This window comes from Gymnodraco acuticeps, unplaced genomic scaffold (assembly GCF_902827175.1).
Source record: "Gymnodraco acuticeps unplaced genomic scaffold, fGymAcu1.1, whole genome shotgun sequence".
NCBI classification, from domain to species: Eukaryota; Metazoa; Chordata; class Actinopteri; order Perciformes; family Bathydraconidae; genus Gymnodraco; species Gymnodraco acuticeps.
Window position 1 is genome coordinate 3,714,534 of NW_022992265.1, and position 25,148 is coordinate 3,739,681.

A 25,148-nucleotide genomic window follows, 5' to 3' on the forward strand; every position below is an offset into this window, starting at 1 on the left:
ATTCTTATATATTTCCCTTTGATATTATACAAAGTTGATATCCGTATTTTTTCAAATGTTTCCCTATTCATCTACGCATTATCCTTATGTTTGAGAACATTTTAATTTGGTATTTGTTTTTACTTTATAGGCTTATAAACTATACTTTAGATTACTACACTTTGTGATTATGGGCTATTAGCAGCAGCAGAAAGAATGAAAACAAGGTATTTTTGTATTCCAACTCTTTCGATGCCATTCATTGGCGCTCTCCTGGTGTCAATCCAATATGGGCGGCGTCAGCTGATACTTCCAGTAAGTCCTCACATGTACAACGCAGAGAGTCAACAGGCTGTACGGGGCGCAGACGTAATATCACTAGTACGACTGGATAACAAAAACAAAGCAGTAGGTTAACACACCGAGGACACTCAGAGAACTTTTGCTCAACGGAAAATCATTTTTAGAAAACATAACTTTGTATTATTTTTAACACAAATTTAACCGGCTGGGATGTGACTTTCATGCAGACTTTGCGCCTAGGCGGAGGACTATTTTCCCGGACAGATTGATCTGTATTCGATCGAATTTCATTGGCAAAGTTGCAACTTTTTACAGGCGACAGGTTCGTCACATTTACATGACATTGTAACACTTGGCTCCGTCACCTCTCGACCATGGCGGAAGCGGCCCAGCAGCCACACCTGGTGGAAATCGACCCGGATTTTGAGCCCCTGTCGCGGCCCCGTTCATGCACTTGGCCTTTGCCCCGGCCGGAGTTCATCAACCCGGGCGACTCCAATACGTCCTCCCCGGTGCCGTCTGTGAAGCAGGAGCCCACCGGCAACGACTTCATCAACAACCTCAGCCTGCTCGAGGAGACCGAGGACTTCACGGAGCAGAAGCCTGTCATCCTGTGCAGCGATTTCCAATGTCAGGAGAACTGTGTCCACCAACAACCTCCACAGCAGCTCCATCATCAGCAGCAGCAGCAGCAGCAGCAGCAGCAGCAGCACCAGCAGCAGCACCAGAACCCACAACTCCCGCATCAGCAGCAGCAGCAGCAGCATCAGCAGCAGCAGCAGGTGCCTCTGCTCTCCTCCCCGGTAGGCTCCTCGTCCTCGGCCGCCGCAGCCGCCGCTGCCGCCGCTGCCCAGAGAAAGAGCAGCTCCTCCCGGCGAAACGCATGGGGGAATATGTCATATGCAGACCTTATAACCAAAGCTATCGAAAGTTCCCCTGAGAACCGACTAACTTTGTCTCAGATTTACGACTGGATGGTGAAGAGTGTGCCTTACTTCAAGGACAAAGGAGACAGCAACAGCTCTGCAGGCTGGAAGGTACGTTTCTCTTTTTTGGCACTTTTATCCAGGAGATACAGTGTGCGTAAATCTTTGTCATCTATAGCATGAATGGCGAATGACTGCTGCTTGTGCCTGATAAAACAGCAGCCTGTGCCAGTTTATGTGTCTGCAGTTCTCACAGGGTATTGATTGTTCTTTATGCAATTTGTTTCGTATCTACTATGGTATCACTGTAATATTCCCCTAGGGATTGCTGGCTTTTCTGTGGCGTTGAATAGTCTACTGTGAATATATAGCTTTTTTTATCAGAGCTTTATTGTTTATCACCATCATCTATGGTTGTCACTGTTATTGAACAGGGTCTTCCCCACAAGTGTTTTTACAAAAAAGCATTCATGAGGAGTTAAGTATCTGTAAAGTTGCTAATCATTAGCTCCAGCATGGTTTTATGAAACCATGCCCCCCCCCTTGCATTGTCATCCATCCAGTTAATAGCAATTTAGACTAAACTGGCCAGTTGCTACCATGACCTGAGAGTCATCTGACTTCTCCCTGCAGTATGTGATTTATATGAGTCTGCTGACTCAACAGGGTTTTTTTCTACCCTCTTTGCCTCATTGCTTCCCTCGTGTGCTTTTCAAAACTGCTGTGAGTTTTGTGTTCAAGAAAGTTCCCCTCTGTCAGCTGTCACTAGAAAATGTATGATAGATTTTAAGGCTAAATCACAGTTTTCCACATTAGACTCTTGAATGAAGTTGTGTTTGGACGTCTATGTCGTAAGGAGATACCAGAAGCATTCATGTTCCCTGGAAACAGTCCAAAGTGTTACATAAGAAGGGACTTAAAATGTCTGATGTGGTGTGGCAGGCCCTCCCACTGAACACTATTGAAGGGCGTACACCTCCCTTTGGAGACAAATAGTTTCAGTGGTGTCTGACAATAAATTGATGACAGTCTATTCTCTCAGCGGGAAATTATATTGAGCCTGTAGTCACACATTGAGAGATTTATTACGGCTTCCCTCTGTTATAGTCTGTCTGGGTTGCCGATGAAATGTAAAGCAGTTGTGGGGGGGTTATGTCTTCCCCTGTCAGAGCAGGCTCCCATGGTTGAGTCATGTGCTGAGAGGTGACACATTCATGTCAGACAGGATTTCAAGTGAGACTTTTTTTTTTACATTGAATAACATAGATAGATTAAAAAAACTATAAAAATAAGAAGCTTTTTTTTTACACTGGTTTAAAGTTGACAGAGCACAACAGCAATGCCCACTCTGAAATCATCAATTTGACTGCAGTGTTTACAACAAGCCCAAGACTCATGTTGAGCTGTCAAACCTAGCCCTTTCAGAAAAATGAGAGGAAAAAACCCTTGAGTGTGGTGAAATACCCCACAAAGTGTGTGTGTGTGTGTGTGTGTGTGTGTGTGTGTGTGTGTGTGTGTGTGTGTGTGTGTGTGTGTGTGTGTGTGTGTGTGTGTGTGTGTGTGTGTGTGTGTGTGTGTGTGTGTGTGTGTGTGTGTGTGTGTGTGTGTGTGTGTGTGTGTGTGTGTGTGTGTGTGTGGTGTGTGTGTGTGTGTGTGTGTGTGTGTGTGTGTGTGTGTGTGTGTGTGTGTGTGTGTGGTGTGTGTGTGTGTGTGTGTGTGTGTGTGTGTGTGTGTGTGTGTGTGTGTGTGTGTGTGTGTGTGTGTGTGTGTGTGTGTGTGTGTGTGTGTGTGTGTGTGTGTGTGTGTGTGTGTGTGTGTGTGTGTGTGTGTGTGTGTGGTGTGTGTGTGTGTGTGTGTGTGTGTGGTGTGTGTGTGGTTGTGTGTGTGTGTGTGTGTGTGTGTGTGTGTGTGTGTGTGTGTGTGTGTGTGTGTGTGTGACTACATTGTTGACTAAACTCCAGTTAATCATGGTGGACGGCTTGTCCAATTGAGGATAAAAGCCAATTGTGGGTCAGTGATAAGGGTTAGGGTATGTTTAAAAGGGAAGCGACCTTTATCCCAAGATGTAGCTTGTGGTGTACAGTTTCACAATTGTCATCATGATACCATATTAAATTGATTATTTGGACAACAATATATTTGCTGAGTTCTTAAAGTCAAAATGAGATTCTATACCCATATCAACTCACACAAATATAAATGTACATTTTATCACAGGCAAAAAACACCTACAGAGGGTTAGTAGCGTCTGAGGTTGCAGCATATAAATAAAATGTTAACTGATGTTGACTTTAAAAATAGGATGATTATCCTGTACTCGTCATTATTATTATATATTATGTAGACCATTAACTGTGAGTCAAGCTGCATTATTATGTACACTAGTAAATATTTATATTTTGCCAAGTATGCAATAGATTCAAACACTGTGAACATGTTGGTTAGTCTTCATTAAGGCCTAATTAATGGCTTCCTTAATAAACAGTGAAGTCTCTCAGTATTGTTCAATCCCTTGATAGTTATTGTGTGATTGGCGGCTTGGAGAGAGGCGCTCAGCCACCGCCTGGGCTCACTGCTTATCCTGCCATGTTGGGGGTGTAGACTGAGTAATACTGTGGGAAAGCAAAGTGCCATTCATTGCTGCGAGGGGAGTTATTCATAGAGCTCCCTTCGGTTCCACACAGGGGGGCTATCACACATTGTCTCTTCGGAGCGATTTACTTATGAGCCGGGCAAGAGAGAAGGTGAGGAAAGATAACAATGTGAAATGGTAATTTAGTGGCCAGACATGTGTTTTTGGTTGAGTTGTTTCTTCTTGAATGACCTCCAGACAGTTAATCAATCAGTAGTAATATGCTTAAATCTCTCCATTTCAAATTTGATGAGACATCTATATTCTTTGAAATTCTCAAGGATAGATTGTTTACATCTCTGACTGCATTGTTACATTTTGACTCGACTAAGACAACATGACTTATTGGAAACACAAAATGTGACTTCATTCCAAAGACAACTTTGCAAAAATGACAAAAATATTCGAAACCAAAAAAACAATCCACCTTTGGTTTTAACTCCATCAACCTTCAAGACGACAAAAACAAACAGAAAGAGAACCATACATGTTCTGTAATTATTATGTGGTGGCTTCTTCTGTGCTGTTACACGGTAATCAGGATGACAAAAGTCTTAACACCAATGCTTTCTAGGTTTCCAGGCACCTCTGACTGTTCAACAGTAAGTTCAGTCTTTTTGAAGTTAACCAGGGATCATTTGTCCATGTGACTGATCTCTCTGAACAGATGGGTCTCCTTCTCCTGAAGGGAACGGGCTAAAGCACATGTCGTTTTCATTAATCTATGATTAAGGCTGTCTGCTCTGTAATTGTTTGAGGCAGTCCTCCGCAGTCGGTCGTGTCTGAACTGAGTCATGACAGCCTCCACACTTCTCAGGCCGTCTGCGACAGTGTGAATTTTGAGGACAGTTGTGCCAGGTGGGACCAGCTTGGAGAATCTCTCAAAGTGGACTGGACAGAACGCCCGTCCAACTGGAAGAAGAATAGATGGCCTAAATTCTGTATCATCAAACCTCTCTGCGGAGCTGTTATTTATATTTGTCCCATTCCGGTTTCTTCCTTATTTCACTCCATAAGATGGCATTACTGTATGTGGTTCAAATATCACCCTTGCATTATAATATACTATGCACACTTCCTTGCATAGCTTCCAAAAATCAGTTCTTCCTTGTATTTCTGTAGTATACATACGTCACCACAAGATAAATATTTGGTTTCAGCCAGTGGAGCTGGAAGGCTCAGGTGCTCTTTGATGTCAGTGTCGGGATCAATTTTGGTCGGAGGTTTTTCTCTGTACATGACGCTCTCTTGACCTGAAATTCCTCAATCTACATTGGTAAACACTCCCACGGGTCTCAAAACAAACTGTGCCGGTGCGGACAAACACGCAGGTCCGAGCTGATTGTAGAACGAGTGACACCGGGGTCGTTACCATGTAAATGCACCCGATGACTCCAATCCCTTTCAGTCTTACAGTAAACACTGCAGGTATCACCGAAAGGGTCCGGATACGAGATGGGTGTGGGATACTGGACAGGAAATGGCTCTTATGATTCTCTCTGGTGATTTATATTCAGAATGCAAATCGTGTTGCATTAATATTTGTGAGAAATCTTTCTTGTGCTATGGCATCAAAGATAGCGCCACATCGCTGTCAATAGCGTAGCTTAATTATTTTATTTCTGTTGCCTCTTGGTAAATATTGCCCAGCCCTACTGTATCTGATTATTCCATTGAAGGTATTTATAACTGCTTTAAGCTTAATTGATCGGTAATTAAGTCTTTGAGTCACATAAGACTACTGTTTTAGTTTTATTAGCTTATTTTTGATATGGTGTACCTTTTTGACACATTGTTGTTGTTCTTTATACATGTGGAGGTGTAATTGCTGTGTGTTATCTTAAATGTTTTTTTGCCTTTAAACCCTAGGAATAAAGCTTAAAGAAATACAGAAGCTGAGACGTTTAATTCCTTACTTATCACAAAGCTGGTTGTACTTAATTACCGATCAGAAACTGTGCGTTTCTCTGTGTCTGAGTGTGTGTATAAGAAGGACAGGGAACTGAAAAGAACATCAGTCCTCCTGTTCCTACTCGTCCAACACACACACACCTCTCACCCCCCTCGAGGACTCTAACCTTGGCATTGCCCCAAGACATGAGGGGCAGCTGTGTTTCTCAGGCAAAGAGCTGGATGAGCACTCCTCACCCGCCTCCCCATTTCCTGCCTCTCCATTCCTGGTGTTCTGCCTGTGCCCAAAGCAGGGCACACTTAGTGTTGTGTAGAGTCACTGCTTCCCCCCCCCTCTCAGTCAAACTCCAAGGAGCTAACCACTTACTGTCTTCCGAGAAAAATTAAGAGATAAAGAAAGAAAAAGAGTGAGAGCTGCAGAGACCCAGAATGCTCTAAGTTCAGACTGGGTGACACTTGTTAGGAGTTGCATAACACAACATTTACTGGAATCAAGGAGCCGCAGGCCAAAGTCTGGTGCCACTGGTTAGTCAGCGGAACTGTGAGGCACTGTGTGAGAGATATGTGGGACGCTAGTCTCCTGTGTGTGTGTGTTTGTGTGTAACCTGGGCCTCATAATTAAAGCCCTGCTGCTGGCAGATGCATAGACACGATGGCAGACAGACAGACAGGCCAACACAAGGAACATTCCTGCACAGGCTTTTATACTTTATTTTAATTTTTTTATGCGGTGTGATATCATGACTTTCCTTCTCTCCCCATCTGATTTTAATCCAGTATCTCCTTACAAGTGTTAGTGCTGTCGTTCACATGTGATGGAGCCTGAGGCAGAACTGTTGGGAGGCGGGGTTGAAGTAAACGCCAGTGTGTGTGCTCTATGGGTTCTTGAATGCGAAACACTCTGGTCATTTTATACTCAGAAGTCAAAAATGTTTGGCTTCATGTGCCAATGAGCCACTGCCATAGGGATGAACTAGGGCCCTGCCTCCTACACAGTGTTGTACAGCAGCTGTGAGTATTGGTAAACTCTCTGTGTAAGACTTCTTGATAGACACTTGGACAGCAACAATAATTTCTTATTATTAGTAAACATATTGATTATTTATTTCCTTAAATGGACACATTTTGAGTTGAAATTCCAAAACCGAAAGTGACATCTTCAAATTTTAAAACACATAGACTATTACATTTTCATTTATATAAAACAAATACATTTCTGGACTTTGCGAAGTAACTTTAAATGTTTGTCTTTTTTATGAATTACTCAAATAATCATCATGTTATGCTGATCCATAAGCTGTTACACAGCCTACAATTGTTGTCATGTTTGAAGTGATGTTACTGTGCTCCTCCAAACTTTGATTTGGCAATCGTGTGAAACTAATAGCCCCACACATGATTTCACAACGTCATGTTGTCCTTCTGACCCGCTCCACATTTGTTTACGTCTTGTCTTTGTCTGTCTCTCATTCCCACTGCCAAGAAAATGTTAGAATATTAACGACTCAAACCTCAACAGACTGAAATAAAAAAGAGGCAAGAAGCAGGTCAACGTGGCTCAGCTGAGATATCAAATTATGTTGACGTCTGCTTGTGTGTGGCACACGTGTATTTACGGATCTAGCCACGTCGTAACTATAAAGCCACACTAATCCAACTTCAAACAAGTATTGACTATTGATTCCATGTGCCTGGGCTCTCTGGTTCATTGTTTCACAGTAAACCTTTAACAGTATGGTCCAGAATGCCATGGGACGAAGCCATCGGGCAACAACAGAAGCTGTGGGACACATACCACACACAGGGGATCATGTCTGTCTGTCTGTCTGTCTGCCTGTCTGTCTGCCTGCCTGTCTGTCTGTCTGTCTGTCTGTCTGTCTGTCTGCCTGCCTGCCTGCCTGTCTGTCTGTCTGTCTGTCTGTCTGTCTGTCTGTCTGTCTGTCTGTCTGTCTGTCTGTCTGTCTGTCTGTCTGTCTGTCTGTCTGTCTGTCTGTCTGCCTGCCTGCCTGCCTGCCTGCCTGCCTCCACCAATCTGAGCCACCAATGATCATTTTTAGACAGCTGAAACAAGAACACCTTTCATTCATACGTTTAATGATTGTTAGAAAGGCCTTGTAATGACTTTCAGCACTTGTTATTGCAGACAAATAACATTTAGTTCCATCATACAGCTGTTGAATGTTAATCTTTTCAGAGTTGATATTGATCATTCTTAGCCACACTATTCTACATTCTCAGTTTAATTTTAAATTGCTTGGATCAGAGCTTGGGCTTGGAAACAAATCCCAAATGCAACACACTGTCAGATCTCTACACTATTTCTCTAAAACAGATGAAAATGAAGTTGAACATACTTTTTTAACTTAGTGTCACAGCTGGTTCAACAGCTGGTTACTTCATCATTAAAGAGCCTTTAACTGTCGGGAAAGAACCCAGGATAAACCACAATAAAGTGCCTCTTTCATTTAGTGAATTCAAACAAATCATGTCAAGAGTGTACACGGGTGTTTTCCACCCACCTCAAATACTGGCATCACACAACCGTGCAGCACTCCTGCCAGTGTTTTGTCGGTTCTTTTTCTGGCTGTGCAACAGAGGACAGATCATTCAGTGAGTTTAGAGTCCAGTGACTGCACAGACGGTGGAAGTGATATGCAGAAAAGCTACCAGCAGAGAGTAAAGCCTAATTTAATAGGGCAGATGAGAGGTGCCCACGCAGGCTCTGGAGTAGAAAACTAAATTGAGTTGACATCCAGCGGCACGGTCAGGTAAACAGTCGTTGGGGATGAGTCAGATTGTTTTGTTTTCCTCAGTGTGGATTTGGTAGTAGCGAGCCGAGAGCACGTGGTGGTCTGTTTTGGCAGAGGGTTTGCTCAGGCGCTGAAGTTTGTTTCACAGAATACGCTGTTGCTCTCTCTGCCAACACAACTTCCTGTCAGTCAGAACCTTTTGAAAATGGTCCCTTTGGGATTAACAGGAAGAAGGCAGCTTTGTTTTACAGTGTGAGAAGACTAACTGTGTTGATTTTGAATCATTTCGCCATTCAAATGAGAAGTGAAAGAAAGATTTTTCTTAAAAAACGAGGGAGTGAGTAGAGAAAAACTTTTACGGGACTGCTCACTGTCGAGGGCCCCAGACCACAAGCATTACCCAGACCCACATTGTTGTGCAAAAAAGCCAGTATGCACGGTGCCTGTCAGACTGGCCGGGCATTATCACACAATCACACATGCATTCAGGCATGTGTGATTGTGTTCACATCCATGAGTGCTCACGAGAGCCCTGTAGCTGGCTGGCATGGGTGGAAATTTAAATGCGCACTTTAATCAGAAGCACGGTAATGACTGTGCGTCAAACAGCAGGTCCCCTGCTCCTGTTGTCACGGGAACTAATAGTTTGTTTTAAGGTCAAAGTGCGTCCCAGTGTAAGATAACTGCTTCAGCCTGGGATGTTCTTATTTTATCATCCTGACTAATAGCTGGGACAGACAAAATGTAGCTTTCCTGAGATTATTTATATTTCTTCGTGGTACTGCTATATTGTCCTGTACACTCAGGGATCGGCATCTTAAGTTTCCAAGTGGCTGTGTTGGATTCTTGGAAGTGCAGCAGTACCAATCCGGAAGATCGGACATGTAACTACATGTAATCTCATTTTTCTCTCAAGGAGTCTTTCATGTCCTGATTGAAGTAATAGACAGGCGAGATAAAGAGCTAAAGAAATACGTCACTGGGTTTTTTGAGGTCATGTTGAGAATGCATTCATCAATATTCTCATTTAAACATACTGGCATTGGAATTTCATTCAGATTAATCTTAACCTGTAATTATCACAGAGGTTTACCTAAATGTCAGAAATATTACAATTAGTGACAATTTTGCATCGCCATACTGTAGCTATCCCAACTCTTACTGATACAATCCATCCTTCTTGAGAGAAAAAACCTGAATCATGGGATCTCAGGAAAAATTGTTAATTTAATGTAGCACATTATGAATGTTATAAACAAATGGTCCTTTGCCTTCCCTGTCTAGTGTATTAGTTATGTTAATGATATAATTGTCTGCCATCATTGCTTTAATTATCTCTTCTCTAGAATCTATTACTTCTCTCTTCCTCCACTTGCTACACACACTTTCAAGAGATGCAAATATATGCCCATGACTGACAGGAAGTGGGTGCTTTGAAAGCAGTACAAGGTATGCAGCAGAAGGGTACTGATGTCATTAGCGGAGGAAGCAACACTGAGCATAACGGCAGATTCTGTGGCTTCTTCCTCTTTCAGATATCCTTAATTTCTTGAAATTCATCCGCTTTGCATTACTCAGGGCTGGGAAATAAAAGGAATCAGTGTGATTGCTTATCGTTCCTCTAAATTGTTCTTATATATTCTCTGAATTGTCATTTGAAATATTGTGGTTTTCACATGACGTTATCAGCTAAATAAAAGTGCATGACGTCAGATGAATAGAGCCAAAGTAAATGCTGGAGTTAGACTTTGGTTTACTCATGTGTGGCTCCTGCAGGTGCCAGCTTGATAGTAGCGCCTCTGGGGTGCCAAGTGCAGGTCTTGGTGCCCTTGTATAATGTCACACTTCATATCTACTGTCCTTCACCATTGATACGTTTTTTTTCATTGAATTAATTTGAGGAGATATGGATGTTGTGCGGCTCATACAGCTCAATCTACAAGTTCAAAATCATAACACCAACAACCATTTTGTTATCTAAGTAATCCCTGGACTTGTTTAAGCCTGTAAAATAATAGATGGATAGATATATAGATAATACAGTAGCCCAATGCAGCTGTACTGTCACAAAATACGTTTTATTTAACATTGTAACACACTAACAATATATTGATTGTGTGACTTGTGATAGCAACAATGCTATACAACAAGGACACGGGCGATAATATTAAAAACAAAGATATGTTAAACTATTAAACAGAATAATATGCTTTTGCTAAACAAACTGTGTTTTGCTAATCATTTTGAGATACATGTGAAAAAGGGAGCCAAGCCAGTCGACAGATTCTGTTAAAACACTAGTTTACTAGAATAAAGTCCCCTGGCACTCCTTCACATATACAGTATATCTTTGTAGTGATGATTGATGTTATTATCTTTTTTAATGAGCCCATCGAAGGAGAAAAAAACTACTTTGTGATAAAAGGACTGTAATGGCTCTACTACGTCTCATAAGGTTTTATTTTAAGTTGTTTTCTCCGTGGCAGAGCGTGAGTCATGCTAGCTCAGAGCCGGCAAACAGGTAAGTGCATTACAGCCCAACGTGCACACGTACAAATGGCTTCATGGACATCATGCATATAGCGAGAGTTTAAAGGAAAGAAGGTTGTTCCTATTTCTTTTTTGAACAACATGATTATTCCTAACTAGTACATGTACATTTGAATTGAAACAAAAAAGATAAATAATATCATGTGGATTCATATAGGGAGGATCTCAGAAAAAGGCGTTTAAGAGCTGCACGAAAACAGTCCGTATTCAAAGCGTGGGTGGTCGTTTTTATTCAATTTGACAATTTTAACCAATTACAAACAGTGTTGGACGTTTTTCATGAGTACAGTTTATAATTGCACTTATTTATGTCAGTGCTTTGCAGTGTAATAAAACACATCAAATAAATGAACTAATGAGAAATGTTCTCAGCTCTGAAGCCATATGGAGATTTATTGATGGAATCAACACACAACCATAAAAACAGCCCGGGGATATCCCCATGTTTGCCAGGTTGAACTGGGGTAACAGGCGTTTAAATATAACCCCTCTAACACTCCTCCCATGGTGGGCTCAGGCCGTTACACAGGCACCCAGCAGTGCTCCACACACTGCATCTTTATCCCAGCAGAGCAGGCCCAGCCCAGCCGCTCTGCTGATCAGAGGCAGAAAATACCCCAGCTCCACAGACACAGCTCTGTGCACTTACAGACTCACATTGTGTCGCACATAGCAACACATGCACATATTTCAGCATGTTAAGCTTAGCCAGCACAACCCGGTCCCTGTCTGTACACATGAGCTGTGTGCTGCTTAATTCTGAGTGAGGAAATTAGCGAAATTAGTAAACACAGATTGCCGTTAGCATGCTGCTGGGACATTATTTGAAGGTATGTGTAGTAGTTATCATAAACAGCATATGCATAGTCTGAAGAAAATAGAAAATGTAATGTGAATCATTCAGTAGGTCACTTGCCACTAATGCAGCCAACCTTTCGAGCAGTGTAGGTGACAGTAAGGAGAGTGCAAATCCATCAATATAACAACATGCTTGTTTTTCCCTTTAGCATTTAACAATATTTTCCTAAAGAGAACTACTAAGAATCCTCAAATATCTTTAAATGTTTTGAGAGTTTTAGTTGAAGATGAAGTGGTGTTTGAAGTTTAAGCATTAAAATAAGTTAATGTTTCAGGTGAGCAATGAAACAAAACCTTAAAAAACATATGTTTTGAAGACAGGAGTTATTACATCCCACATTTTCTTGTTTCTTGTACAAGAGTGCCATGAAAAAGGTCACATTTTAAAAATACAACTTGGCCGTTGTTATGAAATAAACATATATCGTTTTGTCTAGTTATGGTCAAGCTTACCTAGCCTGTCAATAGCTTGAGAATAGGATAAATCAGCGATAAACTCTTTATTGTTTTGTTTTTCATAACTACTGATGCCTACAATTCTCCTGCAACACTCTAGTAAATGGTAATTGCCAAGGAATGTTCCTTCTCTACATGGCCTGGTGACACACAAAAGTAGAAAAGCAAAAGCCATATTGGATTTTAAGGTTTGCAGCTAACAAACACAAACAACTCTGCCTTCTTTATTCAATCAATAATAGCAATGTTTTCTCTGAGCAATTACTCCAAATGTCAAACCTTGGCCCAACCAGAGGAAATGACGATTCATTATTCTCTTACCAAGTTGTGTTTGCTTGGATACATAATGAGGGCAAATCATAAGTGGGGAACTGTACTAAAATGTACAGTAAGAACATTATCCTCCATTGTAATCCTGCTGGAAAAGCCTACCTGGACAAGGGCCCCCTCTTTCCTTTTTCCTTTTGTTTGCCCAGTCAGACCACAGAGTTTTGATTAGGAAGTGGTGGCTCTTAACCCAATGTTTGCTTCAGCCAGTCCCTTGCATTGCACCAAGCATGGCCTCATTCTGCTGTGTTTTGCACCAGAGAAACCAAAGGCATCAGTGGGATCAGTATCAGGACTGGCCAGCTCTTCCTGTGCGGATACAATGCAGCAGGAAGTTCTCTAATAGCCCCTCCACTCCACCACTCGTCTCACACTATCATACGGCGATGAATGATCCTGGAGTGTCAGTGGCTTTGCTGCTTCTCGCCTTATGCGCTAAACTACTCGCAGACTATTTATCATTTGTCTGCAGCGTTTGTGAGACCGCGCAATCTTAAGCTTAGCCAATCATCATCCGCTCAGGCTTCCAAGTTCAGCAGTGTGTGTGTGTTCAGGGGGAGGGCGGTTGGTTGCACTCAGATTCCTTGCAAAGGATTGTGAAAAGGAGTCCTGCCAAGAGGCCGTCAGTAAATACATTTGCAGACAGATTTGCTTCTGCATGACGGGTGTTTTCTGCCTTTCCATCTGTGCTTTATGATGGTCATATAACTCAGCGTGTCACAATGGTCATTTTGGTAAGGTACTTTCTTATAGGTCAAAGACTCCTAGTTGGGCTTATACAGTAGAACTCTAAATTGAATTTGAAGGACTCCACTCTAAGCGCTCTGCATGTGTCCTGGCCTCCTCTCTCAACTCTCTATGCCATTTTAAATGATTGAAAGTTGACGTCAGCGGGTAAGAAAGGGACAGTTTTTGCTGCAACATGAGTGTGTGATCAGCTGTGGCCAGAAGTGTATGTGCACAATGTCCCAGAGGAGCATGTGAAAAGGACAAGGGAGGAATAGAAGACTAGGAATGGGGCGGGATGGAGGGAAAGGGCAGCGATGGTCTATTTCTGGTTGAATCATGTCAGTTTTTTATTTTAATCTGGGTCTGCTTCAAAAAATTAAAATTGTGGTTAAAGAGGCTTATTTGTATACCACTGTTAACAGTGACACATTTATCCGTTCACAGCCAGTACAATCTGCGGCGCTGTGCTGTGTTGCTCGCTGCTACGCAACATGAATGACAACAATCATTTTCTTTTTTCCGGACTCTTTTAATGGTGTCCTAGAAAGACACAGGTAAACTTAGCTAAAGTACTTTTAAATGGTTTGTGGGTCAAACTAGAGGCCAGTTTTATTAGTTTCGGAAAAAACTAAAGGATCTTATAGTTCGAGGGTGGATTATAGGGTACATTTTCTTAGTTTTACTAAAACTATTGTGAGCTTTATAGTAGGATACAAGGTACGACTATTTTATAGTGGGTTACTAGGTACGACTATGGGTATTTTCTTAGTTTTGGGGAACACTTTGACAGTCTTTTAATGTTTTTTATTTTATTTTTAATGACTGTTTTTAAATGCCTTTGTCTGAATGTTTTTCATTTTTGTAAAGCACCTAGAATTGCCTTGTGTTGAAAGGTGCTATATAAATAAACTTGCCTTGCCTTGCCTTGCCTTGCCTTGCCTTGCCTTGCCTTGCCTTGCCTTGCCTTGCCTTGCCTTGCCTTGCCTTGCCTTGCCTTGCCTTGCCTTGCCTTGCCTTGCCTTGCCTTGCCTTGCCTTGCCTTGCCTTGCCTTGCCTTGCCTTGCCTTGCCTTGCCTTGCCTTGCCTTGCCTTGCCTTGCCTGCCTAGCCTAGCCTAGCCTAATGAACCCAAGGGTATAAATAATTTAATAAAATGCCCGAGGCTTCACATTTCCTGTGCTCTGCTCTTTATACCCACTGCCTTTTATGATCATTGCTGTATTGACTTTAGTAAATAGGTCAGTGATTATCCCCGACCAGTTCAATATTGGTGCTGATGATAACTTATCAAACAGCAAACACATGAAGTCATCACAATCTATTCAGATTGCTCTGTGAATTTGGTAATGTGAAGGTGTAATGCTATATTTTCTGTGTGTTTGTTTGTTTGTTAGTATACAACAGTCAACTTTCATTTTCATAAAACACAACACTAAAACAATCCCCCTGTATAAATACTGTTATTTATGCTAAATCAGCTTCAACCATAACACCCAAGTCTTAACATCCTATGATTCGGCACATTTTGGGAACTTGGGTCAGAAAGTCCTTTGATCTTGTCTTCATTGACCATGTATGTCCAATAAATAAGAAATCCCCACCATTAAACAACCAGGCAGAACTGACAATATAAAATATATATGACATCCTCCCTCTTGCCCATGTAAGCTTTCACTAGCTGGAGGTGTTATCACTTTGATCGGCCTCTACTGCCAGTTAACCTCAATGTGCCACCTTAGGTAAACCTGCTTTCATAATCTATTGGAATCTATTGTAATCGCTCTCTGGATCACAGAATACTTTGTACATCTAACATGAAGGGGAAAACCCTGCTAGTGTGTGTGATCCCAGTGAGTAGTAGCTCCCTGTCACTTGTCGCCTCACCTGGAGCTGTGTGCTCAGCCTTATGCTGTTGTTAAGCTGGCAGACCTGCTGAGCTAGTGTTAGGCTAATAACAGGTTTACAGGTTTTCTGTCTGAACCACATTGCTCTAACTCAGCCAGACTCAGCACAAAGCTCCAGACATGACCATGCAACAGCTTTAGGGCTACTTACTTTAGTGGTTAGAAATGCTGTGCCTTATGCTCTATAGGTTGTTCTCTTCATAGCCGCAGACATTACACAGAAAATAGCTAGTTACAGTGCTAGAACAGAACACCTACCTAACTACTTTCAAAACATAGCTAATGAAAGGTGAAGGAGTGTGTTGAGGACAGCACCGGTTCTCTAATGAGTTCTGTGGAAATAGTGCAGGGAAACCACATTTTTCACTTCCACCGGTTCCCTATCTCTGGTAAATGTTTGTGAAACCTCGTAGAGAACTGCTGCCGTGTGAGTTTAAACCTGCTGCATGCTTTCAGTCTGTGAGGATGGAGCATTGTTGCAGATGCTTCATACCTATAGCTGTACAGGCTGTGCAGATGAGGTTTCACTTGTGGCTTCACTCGATTCAAAGCAGCCCTGCAAGTAGGAGGTGTAGCTCTCTTTTGGGGGATTTTTTATCCAATTTGACATTTAAGAGACAACCCTGCAGAACCTGCGTCAGTGTGTCGACATCTGTCTGTTTCTCTAGTTTTCTGCAGGTACTTTGCTACGGAAAATGTGTGAGGAGAGGATACTTTAAGGAAGGATGCGAGGCTAAGGAAACAAGATGAGGAGATATACTGTAGGTGTTACAATTGGTAGAAGACAAGGAAACAAGATGATAAAAGGAGAGGAGAGAATAGCAGAGAGGAGATGAAAGGAGGTGAAAAAAAACAGCATTAATAGAAGTGGAGAAGGAAGGAGAGGAGAGGGTGATGCACTGAACACTGTGGCCTTTCAGCAGTGCTGCCAGTAAGGGACTTTATACCAGCACAGTGTGTACTGACCCATGCCCACTCTGTCACACACAACCTCTCTTTCTCTATTTCTTAAATAGCCTAGACTCAAAAAACACATTCTCCTTCTGCCTAACACACCACCCAGACGTCCATACTGCAGCCACTTGTTGAGTCATGACGTATCCAGTCACGTATTTCAGTTTCAGCAGTCCCCCGGAAAAGCGAACATTACTTCCATTTAATAAATATAGTATGCATGACATCAGAGATAAACATAAACTCTCTGGTAGTGGGGGGCGAGGGAGGGGGGTTGAGTTTGTGGTGTCCATTTGGCCCACAGCGCTGCGGCTTTCGCATTCCATGCCTTTTTACTCTGCCTCACGACCGCCGCGTTTCCTGTGAGGCAGGAAGTCAGCTCTGTTTCCTGTCACAGTCCTCTTTCATGTGGTCACTTCCTCATGTTTTCCCAGCGCCACTCTGTTCTATTGACTCAGAATACGGAGCTGCTGCTCCTGGTGGTGGGTTCAGGCAGAACAGAGCAAACATTTTTTTTATGGCCTCTGGCTTTCAGAGACAGAGTAATGTCAAGTTACTGCCTGTTTTCACAACATTTTTTATGATTACATTCCTCAGTGCAACAAAAAGTTATCACTGTCTGTCCACAATCTTCTGTTTTCTTTCCAACACTGTATTACTGTCTTTTCTTTGTTTAAAAAAACAAAATAACTCTACTTTTAAGATGGGACAATGTCGTCATATTTTTAGACAACACCAGATAGGATCCTCGAGCCACGGTAGAAGGGGATTTTGTAACCTGCTGAGGAATGTTGATTGTGATGGCTGCCTGGCTGGGAATCCTGCCTTTACTGTTTCCTAAGAGATACTAACAAGTCGGCTCTGATTACGATTGAACTTTGCACACAGTGATTAGTTGGAATGTTAAGATTCCTGTGTACTGTGGCCAGAGATATATCAATGTCACATAAAGTCGCCGCATCCAAAAGAAATAAAGTATTTTGTAGAAGAAACTTTTAAATCATATATTAATTTAAAGAAGCACACAATACAATAGGCCTATTATCCTAACTTTTCATTCATACATGTTCAAGAGTGTGTTAGTGTCACTCAGTGTATGACTGTGTTCATGTGCGTGTGTTCATTTCAAATCGCGTGTCGATAGGACTGGCTGCAGTAGAGAGAGCAACAAAATCAAAACCATACTCCACTGCTGCCATTGATCTAAAAACATGAGCTGGCTCTTAAACACACGCACGCACACACACATACACACACAGTGGGAGACGAGGCTTTTCCATTGGCCCAACTAGACACGCTCCGCCACACTCTCCACACGGAGTTCTGCCGAGGTTTTGGTATTTCCCATCAGAACAGTTTTGATGACCCTTCATGTGTACTCCTACACTTAAATAAAGACTTTAACCAGTTTTTTTAAATGTTCTGCATCATCACAACAACCAGTGACATAAGCCATAGAAAACAGACCCTCTAAAGTGACTTTAGCTGCAAGTTTCTCCTTCCTGTCATCAGGAAGATATAGGGCCGTTACAGGACATCCCGGCGTCTGCTCTCACATTGCAGTCATTCCTTTTTGCAGCACAGCTGAAATTGCCAGCACTCTTAGCAGTCATGGGAAAGAGAGGCTCATGACCAGACTTTTATCCCCGCATTTTGTCATAGCTACCGATGTGCACGATGCTGCAAACCAGCCCCGAGACGATTGGCTGAGGCAGTCAGGTCATTTGAGTCAGAGTGTCATTCATTTATGAAAGTCCAGTTTTCAGACAGCCCCCAGGTGCCTTAGTGCCTGAGGTCCTCCAGTGACAAGCAGTAAGAGGTGGAGGAAAGTAGTTGCAGCACACAGTAGGACACATGCATCCACTCATGGTCCAGATACTCGTGACTGCTCTCCTCAAACAGTTGTATAATGTCCTCTGTGACTCAAGAGGGAGCTTTCCATAGTTTGAGAAAATGACCCTCATCGTCATGTCACTAGGGTTAAATGACACTTACAATTGACACACACAGAGAGGTTGTGGGGTATTAAAAGTGTCGTCATTAAACAGGGGGATATGATAAACTACAATATTAAGCTCTATTATTGAAAATGTAGGATGTCATTTCTCAAGAGTTTGAATACCAGAGACTTGAAAGCTGGATATCCCAGTCTCTTCCTCTTTTTAAATGTTGTATAGTTGTCTCATGCAGGTCTACCAATGTTATGGAAGTACAGTAATTCCTTCTTTATTAGGCAAAAAGGCTACATTGCCACCACTGTTTCCATCTTTTCACGTGTAAGAATTTGAAGTTTGAACAAATTACTTGGAAAAGTAGGCTATAAATAAACTAAACAAACCATTAAAGTCGAGAAATAATTATCAATGAGAGGTGGTAGAGTTGAAGAGAAGCAGAGGTGAAGGCAGAGCAGAGGGCAGACTGGGAACCAGATGTGAAGCAGTGACTCACAGCAGGAACAGGCCTGATGACGTTGGCCACTATGCACGCTCTGCATGTGTGTGCACTGGGAGTTCCAGACTTTCTTCCAAAACAACAAGCTTTACGCATGCACAGTAATGTCCTGACAAAGGGCTTATTACTTCATGTTATGGCCCTGACTCGATACAGAGCCACAGTGTAAATTACTTTATGAGGGTAAATAGTCAGTTTAATAACACGTTGTTCTGATTTGAAAATGATAACAAATGAAGTGTGAAGTGTTCCAGTAAAGTAGGACAGAAATAGTGTCTCACTTTCTGTGGTTTGCTTAGCAGACGTTTGCCCAATATTCCCGCTCTTGTTTGCCGTGTTTTAATAATGCTTCACTAGCTTCCTGCACAAAAATTAGTTTTTCCACTGGGGGCGTCACTAAGCAACGTTAGAGCGCACTATTAATGTGTCTGTAAGGAGGAAAGATTAGTCTGTTTCCTCCCTTTGATTCAGTCCTGGTTCAGACAAGACACGTAGTCAGGTGGAATGTGAGTGTTGGTTTAATTGTGTTTTACAATGGGCCCCTCTGTTATTGTAAAGGAAACAAAGGCCCACATATAGAGTATATTTGGAGATAAGATTATACTTTACTGTAAACTGTGTTCTTTCTGGATGTATTGCTCATGGAGTAAAAGTACTGCGTATGTGAGTGCACATGAGTTTATTTGGCTTTCGATTGTTGAGTGACCTTAAATTCCCCCCTTTCTTAACTGTCAAGCCACATTTTTTTTTTAAAGAGAGCCACCTGTACTGATGGATTTGCACTTGTATGCTAAAGCAGATCTGAGGTGTTTTTGAAAAAGGGCACACACACATCTCCCTGCTTGTACTCACCCTGCTTCTCGCTTTCTCCCTTTCCTTCAGAACTCCATTAGACACAACCTGTCACTGCACAGCCGCTTTATTCGTGTCCAGAATGAGGGGACGGGAAAGAGCTCGTGGTGGATGCTGAACCCGGAGGGGGGGAAGAGCGGCAAGTCCCCGCGGCGCAGAGCCGCCTCGATGGACAACAACAGCAAGTTCACCAAGAGCAGAGGAAGAGCAGCTAAGAAAAAGGTAAAGACATAGAGAATCCAGCGCAGGCTTTTGTGGTACTACATAGCTGATGTTTACATTTTTTAACCAGGATTTAGTTTTATTTCTGTCTCCACACTCTCTCTGTCTATTTAAGATTATTTTTAGTATGTATTTTTTCAAATTACGTCTGACACACACATATGTGACACTGCTGACACGTCTCTGGCATATAAAATACAGCATGTCTATTCGGTACACTGACAGCACTCCCTGTCCCCCCCCCCCCCCAGCTATCCCTTCAGGGAGGACCTGACGGAGGCGCAGACAGCCCCGGCTCCTACTCCAAGTGGCCCGGCAGCCCCAACTCCCACAGCAACGACGACTTTGATGCGTGGAACAGCTTCAGGCCTCGGACCAGCTCCAACGCCAGCACTCTGAGCGGCCGCTTGTCGCCCTTCATGCCCGAGGACGAGCTCGGGGATGCAGATGTACACATGGGCTACCCAGGAGCCACCGGAACCAAGATGACCGCCACGCTGCCCAGTCTCACAGAGATGACGGGCTCTCTGGGACACAGCTCTGCGAACGTCATGGAGAACCTTCTGGACAACCTTAACTTGCTCTCGCCCAACAACTCTCAGGTTGGAGGCGGGGTGACAACCCCCGGATCCTCCCAGTCCTCCCCCTCTCCGATGATGCAGCCGAGCCCTGGGTACCCCGCCTACAGCTCCCCCAGCATGGCCGCGCAGCCTCAGCAGGATTACCGCAAGTGTGTGTACGGCCAAGCAGGAATGAACAGCATGTCGTCCATGTCTATGCAGACGCTGCCTGAGAGTAAGCCCAGCTTCGGGCCCAGTATGGGTCAGTACAGCTGCCCCGCAGGGCTCCTGAAGGAGCTGCTGACGTCAGACACAGACCAGCACGGAGACCTCATGCCGTCAGTGGACACCGTGGTGTCTCAGTCCAGCGGAGGATGCATGCTGCCGCCGTACAGCAGCAGCCAGCATGCAGCCAAACTCATGGGAGGAGGGAGTGTACATCCGCACGGTCACTCTCACCCTCACCCCCACAATGTGCACAGCCAGGCCCCGGTAACGTCACAAGCTATGAATGGCCGGTTGCTCATGTCCCTGAGCCACGGTGGGGGCAACACACGTTTGCCTACAGTCAAAAGCCCCATGCAGATGCCTTACGGTCTCTCCAGCCACCTCAGTGTGGGAGGCATGCCGGGGGGCTTCTGCCCCCTCAACACCAACGGATACGGCCGACAGGGAATGCCACAGCCCCTGCACCCGGAGAAGCTGCCCAGCGACCTGGACGACATGTCCATCGAGAAGTTTGAGTTTGACATGGAGACGGTGCTCCATGACACTCTGATGGATGGGGACTCCCTGGACTTCAACTTCGAGCCAATGGTGACCCAGCAAGGTTTCCCCCACGGAGTGAAGACCACCACACACAGCTGGGTGTCAGGGTAGATGTGCTGTTGCTCTTTTGGTAAAAGGCACACCCAGAACTAATTTGACACAAAACAAGTGTATGTCAGGATGTTTCATCCTCAGCCTAACTCCAGCCGCTCTACCATCAACATTTCTGTTTTTCGAAAAACACTTTTGTGATAAATTCTGCAGACTGACACTGGCCGTGATCAGCGTGAGAGCCCCGGAACTGGTGAAGATAATATCTGAATTATTTTTTTGAAATATAAAATATCCTGTACAAACTAAGTGCCAAACATGTTTTGCCTTAAACTAAGAGCCAAACTGAAACACACCTCTCTAGTTTACTCAAGGTCACAGATGCTATACTGTGGTTGTGTCTCTGTCACTGCCAACTACATCTCATCAGCAGCAGCACAATCTGTAGAAGTGCACAAGCTCAACCCATGATGTTTACTGTGTTTCCACAATCAAACTTTTCTATGTACAGTGTAGTGATAATTAATAACCATTACAGAAGAATTATGAAGGTAATCTGGATCATGGGTTTGTGGACTGAGAGAGAGACTTCTCAAGGATGATGTTACAAAATGACTCACTTTGTTATTGCCTGAATATACTTAATGTCATCATACAGTTTGTAAAATCAGGCCTCTTATTTTAGACTGTAAATATTGTTTACAGAGCGGAAACAAGTCAAGGCAGCAGAACGTTGAAAACGTTGAAAACTGGATCGGACTCTTTCAAACACATTGTGTGGACAGATCTGTGCTTGAAGATTCTTCTCTATCAGGCTGTAAAAATGATAACACACTTTTTAGATTTCTTGTACATACATTAAGAATGTATATTAAAATGATGTAGTGGATGTTTACTGGATTTAGTATATATTTGAGACCTAAATTATTTGTGGCTATTATAGATATATGCTGGTGCAGAACCTGCACTTAGAATTGTTCTGAGTCTCTGTCACTCTGAACCTTAATACCACAGGGGCCTATTTATTGTGCCTAACAAAGGAGATGTCGTCTGCAGCTTGAAGGGTTTTATATTGTAAATGTCTACGGTCCAGAAGATACTCAAATCCAGCAGTTTTGAAGAAAAGTATGGTGCATTCTTTTTTTTTTTAAGCTCCCACTTTTCTGATTTTAAAAGTCATGAAGAAACGAGGGACTGTACATTGTTATCGCTAAGGTTTCCTGAACGCTTCGCAGCTCTGTGAATGTTTAAAGGTCAAGGCAGGTCGCTGGGTAAAATGTTTTGTCAGTGCTGCTGTTGTTTTCATACCGCGGCTGAGTCCAAGACTTGCCAGAGATTGTCCTCAAAGACAGTATCCAGCCTGTCCCCTGTTCATTTTCAGAACTTATTTTGTTTTTACATTTTCTGTCTCATAAGGTCAGTGTGACTGATTTAAAGTAGTGGAATGTGATTCCTTTGTGTCCAAAAAGCTGTCTGATGCTATAAGTTGGATCAGCTTTACTGATTTTTATGAGACTCCACTTTCACTCTGCCCCTCCTACCTCTACCCATCTACAAGTCTCATTACATAAATATAACATGTGACTTCATAGCTCAAATCATCTTAACAAGTCTATTTTGATTGTTTTTTGCCCCTGAAAAGCGCCACTAAGTGTTAAGTATTTTATTGAGCGTGTATATTTGCATTTTCTGACTTGCTTTTCCCACTTATTGATGTACTAACAATGAGCTTGTCAGCCTTTCAGTGAACTTTTATGCTGAGTCACAAATTGTGTACAAGATCGTGGCTTACCTTTGTGAAGATGCTGTCTGATGACATGAGCGCTCCTAATGAAGTCTTGCTGGTTTAAAAATAACAAACTGAATCTGCCTACTCTATATTAATGCTAATTGCATTATTTATCCAGAAACCACATATATCAGCGTGTGTTTGATCACGTCGCCAAGGGCTCTTGAGTATGCGATTTTTCATTCAAGCACTAATGACTTGGAGTAATGACCAGGGGAAATCTCTTTAATTAGTTTGAGTGTTTGATTGAAATGAAAATGTGTGTACTCCAGAGCAGTAATGGCACCTGATCTTACACTGCTGACGTAGATTTCTAAGAAAGCTAGCGAGCGGGGCAGATTTAAGAAGAAAAAATAGATATTCTTTGAAACATTTCAAAAGGCTGTTTTAAGAAGCTGCTGTTTGGCTTTGTGCCAGGTGTTGCCTTTTCTTACCCAAACATGCCATAATGTACTATAGCCAAATTTGCCTTTGAAGTCATAGTGATATATTGATCATTTTTATCATGTGATATGATTTATATATATTTGTGCCGGTCACTCAAGCCAGGATAAACTGTAATGAATCCATGTAGTCAGTATCACAGGATTCACTCTAAAGTTAAAGAGCTGTACTAAGTAAATTATATCTTTACATTTTTAAATGATTGAATCTATGCATTTGTATTCCTTAATTTTATGTTGCTATTGTTATATTTTTCATTTTCTTTGAACTTATGACAGAGATATTTTATTGTAACATAGCGCTGTGAGATATTATGGTGTTGTTGTTGTCAAAACTCTATGTTCCAAATAGTTATATGGGAAAAAATGAAGTTTATTTAGAAAATAGATGATGCAGTAATTAATATGCTAAGCTTTTGTAAACTGACATTGTTGTATTTCTTGTATTTAGATAACGTTTTTAGAAAATAGCATCAAAAAGCAAATTACTAAAATAAATGGAAAGAGATATTGAATTGTTTAAATGAAAAACAAAACATTTACTCTGTCAGAGAAAATTCTGGACAATTCTTTTTGTAATTTTATGATAGAGATATCACACTTTCACTTACATATCCTCGTAAAAAGAGGAAGAGTTCCCAATACATATTCTAAAATAAAGCTCTGTTACATTGAACTCATATACAGGAGTAAATTGGAATTTTGCTGTGTGATTTGCAATCAATAAGAGTATGTAACTTGTTCAATATTAATGTATTAAGACCTGAATAAATGTACTTCTGTGTTAAAGATGCGTCAGATTTCTCATTCAAAAACAACACAAATAATGCATGCAAAAGTTTCTATCGGTCCATTGGAGTTTCAATTTGCTACAAATATGTTCAAGAGATGATACATACATATATATAAAATGTACTTTTTCTATTTAAAGGTGGGGTAGGTAATTCACTTCAGAAACAGTTTTTGTTATTTTCCATGGAATGCTCTTAACATCCCGATAGCAATGAATACATTAAATGCTTTGACAATAAATACATTAAAAAAATTGGTGGTGTAAAAATATGGACTCACTCAAAACAGTCTCATAATACACACATGCACACACAGAAGGATTCACACTTGTATTTCCGGATCCACACTTGTGTTTTTCAATGCACACACAAATGTATTCCGTTTCATATACATGTAAATAAAATCCAAATACAGAAGTGCGTAGAAGTGTATCTCGAGCCGGTTTCTCAAACTTACCTACCCCACCTTTAAAGAAAAAAGATATTATTTATAAGTTCAAGTTAAAAAAGAAGAACGTTTTCACATTTTATGAAAGGTATTAAACTTAAAGGACAATTTACTTGAGCTTTAAAGGGTCATTCCACTGACAAACACATTTTCTTTGTAAAGTATAAGTGATGTAATGCCTTTCTAAGCATATTTCACTACATTTAAGGTTTATTAGTAACAAGCTAAATCTTATTCTTGTTATTGTTATTTTGTTGTAAAGCTGAGGTCAAGTTAAACTTGTTAATGAGTGCATACATTTGATAACCTCACTGATTACTTATTTATACATTCAGAGATCCAATTCAAGCTTAGTAGTTACATATGCTCTATTACAGTCGGTTATAAGTTATTAAGTCATCTCAAAATGTCAGAAGCAGGGACTGAGACCTGCCACAAAAATGCCAAATCATCTGCTCAACTTGAAACAACAGAAACAGAGTTGGCAGAAGAAGT

General features: G+C 42.0%; 1 protein-coding gene across 1 annotated transcript; it reads left to right on the plus strand.

Moving 5' to 3' along the window:
- The first annotated feature begins 286 nt into the window (after positions 1 to 286).
- Positions 287 to 24,203, plus strand: foxo1a (forkhead box O1 a). The gene is made up of 3 exons (XM_034207113.1): positions 287 to 1,319; positions 19,612 to 19,803; positions 20,055 to 24,203. The coding sequence occupies exons 1-3, from the start codon at positions 657 to 659 to the stop codon at positions 21,240 to 21,242; spliced, it is 2,043 nt and encodes a 680-aa protein (XP_034063004.1). The 5' UTR covers positions 287 to 656; the 3' UTR covers positions 21,243 to 24,203.
- The last annotated feature ends 945 nt before the right edge of the window (positions 24,204 to 25,148 follow it).

Coding starts and splice junctions, on each gene's coding strand:
- foxo1a (XM_034207113.1), top strand. CDS start 657: ATGGCGGAAGCGGCCCAGCAGCCACACCTGGTGGAAATCGACCCGGAT. Junction 1,320..19,611: donor ACAGCTCTGCAGGCTGGAAG/GTACGTTTCTCT, acceptor CCTTTCCTTCAG/AACTCCATTAGACACAACCT. Junction 19,804..20,054: donor GAAGAGCAGCTAAGAAAAAG/GTAAAGACATAG, acceptor CCCCCCCCCCAG/CTATCCCTTCAGGGAGGACC.